Source organism: Hirundo rustica, chromosome Z, assembly GCF_015227805.2.
Source record: "Hirundo rustica isolate bHirRus1 chromosome Z, bHirRus1.pri.v3, whole genome shotgun sequence".
Lineage (NCBI taxonomy): Eukaryota > Metazoa > Chordata > Aves > Passeriformes > Hirundinidae > Hirundo > Hirundo rustica.
In genome coordinates, this window is record NC_053488.1 from 6,319,641 (window position 1) to 6,331,672 (window position 12,032).

Consider the following 12,032-nt stretch of genomic DNA (forward strand, 5'->3'; position numbering starts at 1 on the left):
GTCTGGCCAGGGAAGGAAAAGAAAAAAAAAGAATAAAAAGGGGGGGGGGAAAAAAAAAGAAAAAAAAAAAAGAAAAAAAAAAAAAAAAGAAAAGTGAAGGGACTTGTGGTTGAAAACAGTGGTACCATCAAACGCGGCAGTGGCAATAGCCAAGCACCAGGCTGAAGTGTCAGTCTTCAGCAGTGTGGATAGAGGAAACAGCTGGAGGGAAGCACAAAAGAGCCCCGGCAAAGGTGCGGAGATGTGGCCAGGGGAGCACAGGGCTGAGGTGAAAGCTGGGTCAAAAAGAGATTCCTGTTGTCTGCTTGCAAAACCAAAGAGGCAAAGGTCTGAAAACACTACAAAGCTGAACGAAGGGATGCACTAGTGAAAGGAAAAGGGAAGATAGCAGGGAGCCTTCAGGGCAAAAGGGTGTCCAAAGGGACCTTGGCATCTCTGTGTTGCTTCTCGACTGGCACATCCACCCTGAGCCTTTTCAGGAGGCTGAATTCACCAGCACTTCTGCTTCGCTGCTTGGGTTGGCCCTGGCTGCTATTGTTGCACTGAAGCAGCACAGAATTATGCAAGAAGATTTTGCTGTACTAATTAGTCAACACTAATTACAGTGGCGTGTTGGTAATTATTGATGATTCATAAACTGCAAGGGCTGTAAGTCTGCAGGCATAATGGGATAAAGACTTTTGTACTGCGGATTTAGAAAGGTGAAAATTCAATGAAGTAGTAAGTGCATTTTGCTTAATGGCACTGCTATGATAGTAAGGTAATTGGTGATCACTGATTTACACAAAAGCGTAAGAGCTAAGAAAGTGCTATTGACTTTGTCTAATTATTTGTTTCATAGCTGATTCCTGTGGAGATTGCTTAGGAGATTACAATGATACTGAAAATAATATTGGGCAGTTAAAAATGCTAAAACAAAGATTTTTTTTTTTTCAGTGTTTCAAGCTTTCATTATTTCTAGGTGGTTATTTCTTTGCTTTCAACACAGTATCTGTTCATCTGCTCGCTGAAATCGGGCATTTTCTCACTGGCCTCTTCGGAATCAGGCTTCTCTCTGCATGTTTTACCAGAAAAGTCTATTATGGCTACTACACTAATTGATTTAGGTTGCAGATCTATTAGCAGTCCTTCCTGGCAGTCAGTCAAATAATGAGACCTTTATTTAAATTGGAAATCATCAGCAATGCGATATTCACTTAAGTGAGGAAATGAACAGAGGTATGGTCATGGTATCACTAATACACAGTTGTCCACATGGTGATACTCTTCTGGGAGTTCAGAAGATGTGGAATTCGTTCCTTCAGGCAAGTGAGAGATCTGTAGGACATTTGTGGAGGCTAGGCACACGTCATTATTTTTGCTGCCTCCTTTAGCTGAGTTTTGACAGAGAAAAGTGAGTCAGTCACTTATACCCACAGCAGTTTGGGCATATAAATGGAAGGGTCTGATTCAGGTTGTGAAACAAGGACTGAGAATTTAATGACCAGAAAGGAGGATGACAGACATAGTTTTTGCCGTATCTAATGAGAAGGTTTATTTATCCTTCCCATACACACATTCATTACCAGTCTTAATTTGACAGTCCCATCTGTTTCTGTGCATTGTATAAGTAATAAAGGTGACCATTTTAAGAACTTAAAGACTATACATAGCAAACTTTCAGGTATAGCAGCACCTATCCTGTGGTTCTGACCCCATCATGTCTGCACTGAGCAGGACAGGGACACGCTCACCTGCATCAGGGGTCTCAGATTTTCTAATTTTCACCTAGCTTTCCTGCTGTTAGCAAAGGCAGGAGCACCCTGGATCTGGAAGGAAGGGAGGAAGAGAGAGAAAGACCCTGAATGTTTTGTCCTTCTATCCAAGTGCTTTCTATTCATGAGGCTGACACAGAAACAGCCGGGAGAAAAACTCTGAGTCAGAGTCTGAGTGAGTCTGAGAATTTTGTTGCTGTTGTTTTAAAATAAACAGGATAAGAAAAGTGGCTAATCTATAAAGTAATCTCTGTAAAGGACTTGATAGACCTGCCTGCATTGATCTATGCCTTGGACACGGTTATTCCATTTTTGACAACATGGAGTGACTAATTCTGGATGTCTTCTGAAGCAGTAGAAAGTGGAAGGCGTTAATTTACAATGTGAGTTCCCTGATATTTCGCTGGCATTAATATATGGATAATAAAATAAATACATGAGTCCAGACATACATGGATGTGTCTGTATTCTTTTGTTGAAGGATCTCATGCTCTTGATCCACACATTCTGAGACAGTTCGAGCCATGTATTGTCAAAAAATATGCTTTTGCTTTGGGACTGTCTGAAGTCTGCTGTGTAGTCTTACAGATTTGTCTAATGAGATTACTGCAAAATGCTTGGATTTTTTTAGTCAGTGTATATGTTTCCTGTTGAATACCACTGGGGTGTGAATGTGATGGTTTTGTCTTTTGGCTGGGGGAGAGAGGAGCTTCCGGAGAGCTTTCAGAGAACTGTTCCTTTAACACACTCTTAACTCCCGTTTGATGATGGGTGCTAACTTCCATTTCTGTCCAGATACGCTTACTGGCACTAAACTACATTTGAGCAGGAGCTCAAGTGGGAAGTGAAGCTTTTCTGTGAGAAAAGGAGAGGTTAACTACACTTATATTGGGGGCAGTTTTTGCTTTGGAAAACAGTGGCAGGCTTTGTAGTTTAATCTTTTGGAGTACTGCCCGTTACCACCTTCTGACGTACGTTGTTGGGCTGAGAAGAATCGATGTGCAGTGGTGCATGAAAGTCCAACGTGTCAGTTGTAGCTATACATAATGCCACTGTCTCACATGCAGTTAATGCTTAACACAGTATTGTATTCTCTAAAGAAAAGGGTAGAATATCGGGAACTTCATCTCTTTTAAGTGTTTATACAAGCTGCTTTGAAAAATACATTTTTTTAAAGGATTAAATACCGCCTGTAAAAAAGGCTCGAACTAATGAGCACCACAGAGGAAAAATGCCACAGAAATAAGGCTCCAGCATTCCTGTGTGCCGGGGAATGGCCTTGGGAAGCTGCCTACCATTAGGGTTTTGGTCAGATTACATGTCTTGCAGGGTGATTGCTTTAACTCTGCTACACCTGGGGCGCCTGGGGTGACTGGTAACCAGGACAGCAAAAAAACCTGTCCTTTTGGAGATGGACAACTTGGAACTAAATCTCCATATGCATGAACATTGTAAGGGTTTAAAGACTCTTCTCGCTAAGTATGCGCACCTGTGTGAGGACGTATGTATTGTTCAGTTGCTTAACAACCTTCTGTGGCTAATGATCTGAGGTGAAACAAATCAGTAGAGTGCAGGAGAAGTGTACTGAAATGCATCAAGACACAAAAAGTGTAAACGTAGTCCAGCTCCTAAGAAGTATAACAAACAAAGCAGCCGCAGCCCACATGTACTGGCTTTCTTGCAGCAGGTTTAAATTATGATGTGCTCTCATGTCTCCTGAAAATGTCATGCCTCACGTGGCAGTGATACTTTTACCTGAAAACTGAAGGCTGTGGTCCTGGAAAACAACTTTAGACCCGCAACCCAAACCAGTTCCCTTTTCTGAAAAGTCACTTCCTTATCAATCCCATTGGAACATTATTATTAAGGATACACCACAAGACCTTTAGTAAAATTCTGTATTACATTCAAATGAATACCTTTTGGCCAGAGATAAACAGCTTTCTGAAGTCTCCAGCAAAAACAAGTCCTTCTATGTAACCTAGGTCTCTCTTGGGGAAAGAGGAGAAAGGAAGTGTCTGTTTCTTGCTTCCTTATTGAAAACCCTATGATATTTAACTTACAGGCAAGTAAAACAAAAAATAGGAATTTGGTAAAGATGATAATGTAAGATGCACTTTAAAACGACTAAATTAGGGCTGCTACTCATATGCCAGTGTGCCTTTTAACATCTGTCATGGTTCAGTTTGATCTTTAGTTCTTGTATGTAAAATGCTGTCTCCTTAAGAACCAGACTGAGGGGAAAAAAAAACAACAACAACAAAACACAACCACACCTGTATTTCTCTTCTTTAGCAGGCTTCAACTGCAGAAGTACAAGTTGGGCCCATGAGACTGACACAATACCCAATTCAGGTAAGATGCTCCTTCAGTTTCTGAGAGAGCCAATTCAGTGTTAATAGGTGAAGAAATTAAAGTTCAACCTCTATAGCTAAGTATAATGCTTTAATTCCGCTTGTACAAGGACTGTGGGATGGATAATGTATGTTTTGTCTGCCTGGTTGCTTGAGGAGAGATCTGCAAGTAAATTAACTTGGTAAATAAGACTTTTAGATTTCCATTAACATCCTGTCATTCCTTGTACCTGTCCTGCCAGTAGGGAGTGTGCGTATGTGCATCAACCAGAGAAAGAGCTGCCTCTATGGATATTGGAAACTGTTCAGTTTTGATATTCCAAAGCTGAGGGCTTCATGAAATCTAGGTCTATGTTCAGTTTTGCTGGGTTTTGCACAACAGGACAGAGAACTGTGGGAGGACAGAGAACTATGTTTTGCAGATCACCACTCCAAGAAATCACCTGACCTCCAACAAGACAGATTCAACTTCAGCTCTTATCCATACATGCTTCTTTTTTGGTACATGTTGTTCCCGTGAGAGTTTCAGATCCAAGGGTTCTTTTTTTCAGCTTGTAGTGGATGTTGGAACTCTCAGATGATAGGAAATTAAATAATTTTAGCCTTTAACATGTTTTTTGCTGATACATAATTAATCTGAATTAATTTATGAGTCGATTAACTCTGTGAAATACAGAGACATTTGGTCACCAGTCACCCTTTCTGTGAAAAACCTATGTGTGGAAGAAAAGCTTCATAAAGCATTACATTTCTGTGTCTTTACATTCACTCTTAATGATGACTCAATCTGATGAAATTACTTTTTTTTATATTGTAATAAGCCTGTGGAGCAGTGGCTTCAGCAGTAGAACAGTCTTTGGTTTTGCAGGGAATTTCAACATAGAAGTGTGGAGCTTTTCACAGAAAAATGTTTTTAGATCATGTTCATCTTCAGGAAGATTATCAAGCAGATATTTAACAGCAGCAAATAGTCTCAGGGCTTTTGTCAGGATATTACTTAAAAAAAGAAATTGGAATTGCCCAAGGGAAAGTTGGATTTTTGTTTGTTTTTAAAAACTGGCATTCTTCTTGGTATCTTTTCACATGAGGGTGTTATTTTGTCTGTACATTTCAGAACTGAGAATCTGTGTAAAGAAAGAATCTCTCTTAAGCAGAAATTATTAAGTAAAATCATTAACTGAAGAATTTTCCTTAAAGATGTTGCCATACATCAGCTGATTTACAGTTAAGTAAAACACTTTATGTAAACCCACCTTGTTTGTTGGTGGAGCAAGCCACATTACATCAGATAATTTGGCAAGTAATGCACGCATCCACAGATTTAAAAAATGCGTGCTAATCTTTTATTCCATCTTGACAATACAATTATATGTTTCTCTGTGCAGTGCAAACAGCTACTGAATATCACATTTTAAATGTCTGTTTGTGGATGATTAATCATGTTTACAATTGTCTGAGAAGTCAAGTTCCATTTATTAAAACAATTGCCACCAGGGCTTTTCTTAGCGAAGTTCATTTTATCCTGGTGTGTTTTATGCTGTTATGGGACACCTGTGCCAGCCCCAAAATGGCACATACTTTTTGTCTGAGAAGGGACCTCACTTGTGCCTGTGACTGGCCATAAACCATTTAATAGATTGCCCGCTGGACTCCGTGACCCTTTACTCATGATCAGAGTAAAAATCCGGTGTAGTTAGAATTGTGACCCAGGTGCTCCTGGCCTTAAGAGGCAAAGGGAAGAGTCCAAAGCAAACCAATGGCTTCTAGCCTCCAAAAATCCCATATACAGCTTGCCCCATTGCCTCAACTTTGTACCAGGGCTTGTAAATAGGAAGGGCTTGATTTCAGAAATGACCGTGCTGAAAGTACACGAAAATGCGTTTTCTCCAGGGGACACGGGAGATCAGCGGTTTTCATAAACAATTAGTGCACATAAAAAAGGTGCCGGATCCTCCTGCAGAAATGTTTGCTCATAAATGTTTGAACGTGTTCCTATTCAGGCGGTGCATTTTCTCACCTTTTAGGACATTTGCCATCATCTCTTTCACAGCGTTTACGCTGTGATTTTCCCTGATGAGCTGCAAATGAAGCACGATGATGCACAGCGTTTCACTGTTCCCTCACGTCAATATAACACGAGCCCCTCTGTAACTTTATGCAGAGATACTTTGTCTTTTCCACCTTGGAAGTCTCTTGCTGGGATATGATGATTTGGAAGTAATTAACTTCTTAAGTTGCTGTAATTTCCTTTTTCCTTTTGGTAACCTGTTTATCCTCAGCTGATGTTTCTTGTATTTCAAACCCTTTAAAACAAATTTGTATAACAATATGGGAACAAGATGTGCAGCAGTTGTGTGAAGCAAATACTTAGAAAGAGAGTAGAAATTTCAGTACATCACCAAAATTGGAAAGGCCTGTACAGAGAAAGTCCATGGTATTTATTCCTGAACTAGGGCAACACTGAGTAAAATGATCTTTTTACAATAACATTGGCAAATCATGCAGCAAAAAAAAAACCCTACTCTTTTTATTTTATTTTTTTTTCCCCAAGGAACGCAGATTGAATTTAAGCATTTCCTTGATAGTGTTGTTTATATGAGTTGTTGTATTTTTGCCTTGACTTTGACAGCATTGTTCAAATATACTTCTAGTTACGTTACATACATACAAATATACTACTGACTACATTACCTACAGTACAATATACTTCTAGTCACAAACTACATTATGTCTTGATTATTTATAGTGAGCTCCATACAAATGTTAATGAGAAAGCATAGCGGTAATACTTTGAAACAACTTTTAAAGTTAATATTCTCAGAAGGATTTGCGAGCTGATAATTAGCTACTGGTGAGAGATTGGATGGTTTAATTAAGCTCCAGTATTTTACAGCTGGTGAATTATTGCATTTTGCCATCCTTTATTTCCAAACTGGGAGTGCTGAGAGAAGGAAGGTATCAAAAAATGCACCGCCCCCGCCCCCCTGAAATTTTCTTTCCCCATAACATTTCAAACTAGGAACAAAGTAAAGCTAATGGCAATTGGAACCAAACAGAAGATTGTATCAGAGCAGGGACTTCACTCAGGAATCAGAAAATCTGCAGCTTGGTCACTGCTTTCCAACACTTTGATAGCTAGGAAAAAAACCCCAGGGATTAGGAAGAGTGACAACACCTACCTTGGATGTTAAGTGTCGGTAAACCAAACCTGCTTATACATAACTGCAGTCAAAAACCTTCCAATACATTGAAACTTTTAACTTCTTGATATTCACAGAAATTCTGAGCATATAATTTTCTTCCATTGTTTAATGAAACTCTGGCTGGTTGTCCTGTCGCAGTAACAATGATTGATTTTTTTATTGTTTGGAATTCAACAATCCAGACAGCTAAAGATAAGAGGAAAGCTATTGTCACTTTTTCTAGCTTCTAGACTGATGGTGTTGAAATTCATGTGCTGACACCACAGCTGCACAAAGCAAGGTGCATAAAGGTTATTTGACCTTTCCCGTAGGTATTTGGGGCTAAATTTTGCATATTTTTCTTGAACAGGTTGTTTCAGTAAAGTCAGACTTTTATTTGTGAAATAAACAGGATTTTGCTTTATACATGACCGGTCTCTGGCTGCTGACTTTTCTGTGCAATTTTAATAGCTGTGGATAAACTTTTGACTTTTTGAGGCCTTCTTTTTCACAGCATATTTGCACTAAATTTGCCCTTTTCTTCATCTGACACACGGGGCAGCATGGTTATTTATCAGTCGCTATGGTAAATATGTGCAGCTGTAATGGGGAATGTCCGCATGACTTGGATTAATAAATTGGACACCGCTAAATCGTGCATTATGCAATATTGTGCAAAATTTATTCTCTCTGAAAAACACTTTCATGAGAGGCACTGAAATCCAGCTGTTTTCAGCTTCTATTCCCTGTGTTAGCTTGCAAACAGGCTTCCTACAGCATTTCCTTGGTCTTTAGAGTGGCACCTCAGTACACTTCCTACCTGATCTTGTGTGAGTAGTTCCTTAAGTGTTCAGCTGAAATTATCTAAACTACTTTATACGCTTAGGGACAGTTTGGTACAATTTATTGGGTAAAAAATTCACACATTTGAATATTTTTCCTCCTGTACACACCTGCTTGCCTGTTGTTCTTTTCAGCTTGGAAATAATATTGGTTAATGCCCTTTTTTGTGATTAAAGAAGAAAGAACAAATAAAACTGTGTTAATTTTTTGCCCATGTCTTCGGGGATGATAAGTGATAATTAAGGCATTTCAGATAGTTCATTACAATCAAAAGTGTGTGTAGCTGGGATGGCCTGATGAGAGTGGCAATGATGTTTGAACACTCTGGCTGGTTACTGATTGAATTGGAGCAGGAGCTAGGAAAAAATCACCATGTGGCAAGCTGGTCTTGTCCTAAATACCAGCCCTTGTTTAAAACAGTTAACTATTGATTATCTATTGGTAACCACTGCATCCATTAAGAAAGCTGTGCCCCTGCATTGCTTGTTTTATAACCTGTGGCTCAAGCTTCCCGCTTTTAAAGCAGACTCAATCTTCCTGGGGGCAGAAGTGTTTGTTAAGACTTGCTCCATGCAGAGGACTGCTTCATGTGCTTAATGTGGTGCTGCTGTTCTCCACCCCCTGCAGGTTTTGCTGATCTTTGCAAAAGAAGACAACCAAAGCAATGGTTTCTGGTGGGCTTGTGACAGGGCAGGATACAGGTGCAATGTTGCCTGGACTCTGGAGTCGGCACTTGAATGTTTCCTGGATAAGCACCAAGAAATAATTGTTATAGATCACAGGAACTCCAAGTATTTTGATGCAGAAGATATCTGCAGGTAACCTAAAGCACCTTATGCTTCCCTTAATCTTCAGAATACGTTGTATGAAACCAAACCGCCTAACTTTAAACCAAAAAAATTTGATTGGGGGGGGGGGGGGGGGGGGGGGGGGGTTGGAGATATGATAAAAACAAACAAAAAACGAACACCTATTATTGTGGTAAAATGGAATTTTGAGGACTGAGGCCAGGAGGTTTGCATACATCTGCAAGAGGATAACAATATGAAAACTACACTATGCCAAAGCTGAATTGTAGGATTATCTCTAGGTCATGGGGCTTCTGTCAGAGCATAAGCAAAGCTGTTGTGAAACTATTCCCTGCTATGGCTGCTGCTTCTTTTCCAGCTTACTGCTGCAGCAAAATCTGAGGCTGCAGACTTCAAAGGAATGTGTTTGTTTGTCCACAAGGTCAGGCACTGCCAGTTCTTTGCAAAAGTTTGTATCATTCTTCTAGTCCACATGGCTGTGTTGAAGCTGCTTTAAGATTACAAGTGCTTAGTATTGGGATCCTTTGCTAAAATATACGCTGTTTCAGCTGAAGCACACATTTTGCACTGTACTGAACTTCTAGTTTGCCATGAGCTGAAAATTGCCATGTTTATGGTAAAGGGGCATTTTAATGCTCAAATACTCGTGCTGGTCTAAGTTTTTCTAGAACTCTCACAGATAAACATGAAGATTGTTTATTCAGAACAGTGTGATATGAGTGGAAAAAAACTTATGATTAGCCAGTAAAACATGAACAGAGTGTTTGTCTCATAGCTGGTCATATCTTTTTTGGTTTCTCAATAATATGCAACACGGTAAAATTTTGTTTATTCTGTATTTAATAAACTGTAGTTTTTCATAATCTGCCATGCCCACTTTTCTTACTTTCATGCCTTGAAAGCACTTCCCACCCTCTAAACTAAATTTTGCAATGTCTAGAAGGACAGTGGTGAATGTGAGAGGGGGGTAGAGATTCTTGTTTAAATTAGTCAAGGGCGTTGAAGACGCTCTGCGTGGACTGACCTTTCTCGGCTCACGCATTCAGGGCAGTCTGCCCCAGATAAGCTGAGTACACAGGGGAAACCTTCCTTTGCTAGGTCCTGCGAGTGGGTCTGAAAAGCTGATGTTTGTACTCTGTGGCTTTGGAGCTTTTGCCTTCTTACCTGCATAGAGCAAAATGAGAAATCTGGTGGCAAAATGAAAATGGTTTGTCTGAGTGGGGATAGCTGGGTTTGGCGGCGCGCTGTTGTATTGTCTAGCCTCAGTGGTGTCTTTCAGTCCTGACTTTCATTTCTATTTTCAGTGAAGGTACTCAGAGCAATACTGAGAAAGCATTCAGTATAACTGAGAAATTTTTGTTCCCTCAGGTCTATTCGTGCCACAGAGCTATCAGAGCATACTGTGATACTTGCTGTGGTTCCACGCACGTAAGTGTTACTGGTTTGTGAAAGATCTTTATTTTACTTTATAAGAACAATTTTTAATCTGTAACAGTTATTTAATAACAGAGAATATCTTACTAGCAAGCCTTACAGAGTAAATATAGTATTTTTCCTCTGAAACGGGCCAGTGATGCTTGATATTTTATTTGAGTGTTTGATAACTTTCCTTTAGTGCCAAGTAGTGTTATTGCTGTCACCTCCATGATGGGTTGTACAGTAAGAAAGTCAGACTCAGATATGAGTTTTTTCTAAGAAAAAAAGAAAATACAAATCCAAACTAACAAAACTGTTTATTACTCTCTAAAGGAAATATCTAGATAAATAACAATTTGTTGTTTATTGAACTGGGTGATGGGGCAAACTTCAATCCTGTTGATGCTAAATTCACCAGAATGTTGTCCTTAAACCCTTATTCAGTGGTTTGTAACCCTTGCATTTAGGAAGAATTCTTACTGACTTAAATATATATTTATCAAATACCTTCAAACACCCTGATTAGAACTCCTACACATTATTGAATCCATTGCCATTTTTATTAATTTCCCAGATCAATTGAAATACTTAGAAAATAGAGTGGCGGGAGAACTATTACTACCAAGGTTTGAAAATCAACTAAATTTGTTGCTGAATGAGATTTGCTGCTTCACCTTTATCTTAATAAAAGTTTTTTTAGATTATTTCTCATAGGATATCACAGAACGTCTTTTATCTTCTTCATACTTTTTTTTTGCAATCCCCTTCTATGTATGTAAAGAGATAGAGGACTTCTACGGAGGATCTGTCAGGTTTGCTGTAGGAATAACTATCAAGCTGTATAAAAGCTGCAAGTACCTATAATAGAAGATTGTAGCACCAACTCCTGTAACTGTATGATTTTATGTATGTATTTAAGGAACAACTCTTCTCACTGAGTTTATTATGTTTAGAGAACTATGTCAGATTCATGCCATCTAATCCTCAAGTGTGGTGTCCCCTTATAGTAAATGATGTACCGGCCCTGCTCAATATCTGTATCAATGACCTGGACAAGGGGGTTGAGCACAGCCTCAGGCAGTTTGCAGGTGACACCAGTCTGGGTGGGAGTGCTGATCTGCTGGAGGGCAGGAAGGCTCTGCACAGGGATCTGCACAGGCTGGATCCATGGGCTGAGGCCGATGGTGTGAGATTCAACAAGGCCCAGGGCCGGGTCCTGCCCTTGGGTCACAGCAGCCCCAGGCAGCTCCACAGGCTGGGGCAGAGTGGCTGGAAAGGACCTGGGGGTGCTGGTGACAGTGACTGGACACGAGCCAGGGTGTGCCCAGGGGCCAAGAAGGGCAATGGCATCCTGGCCTGGATCAGCAATGGTGTGGCCAGCAGGAGCAGGGCAGGGATTGTCCCCCTGTGCTGGGCACTGGTGAGGCCACACCTCGAGGGCTGTGTCCAGGTCTGGACCCCTCATGATGGAAAAGATGTTGAAGTCCTGGAATGAGTCCAGAGAAGGATTCTGGTGAAGGGTCTGGAGGACCAGTCCTGTGAGGAGTGGCTGAGGGAGCTGGGGGTGTTTATTCTGGAGAAAAGGAGCCTCAGGGAGACCTTGTTTCTCTCTACAATTACCTGAAAGGAGGGTATACCCAAGTGGGGGTCAGTCTTTTCTCCCAAGTAGCAAGG

At 40.3% G+C, this 12,032-nt stretch overlaps 1 protein-coding gene across 5 annotated transcripts in view; it reads left to right on the forward strand.

The window, feature by feature from the left end:
- PDE8B (phosphodiesterase 8B) overlaps window positions 1-12,032 on the forward strand; it is an 80,619-nt gene that overhangs the window by 35,733 nt on the left and 32,854 nt on the right. For 3 of the 5 annotated variants that reach the window (XM_040089199.2, XM_040089196.1, XM_058423967.1), the window contains exons 2-4: window positions 4,050-4,109; window positions 8,761-8,951; window positions 10,311-10,370. In XM_040089199.2, coding sequence (XP_039945133.1) covers window positions 4,050-4,109; window positions 8,761-8,951; window positions 10,311-10,370 — 311 coding nt within the window. The remainder of the gene's footprint in view (window positions 1-4,049; window positions 4,110-8,760; window positions 8,952-10,310; window positions 10,371-12,032) is intronic. The other 2 variants (XM_040089200.2, XM_040089197.1) reach the window with 1 other exon arrangement.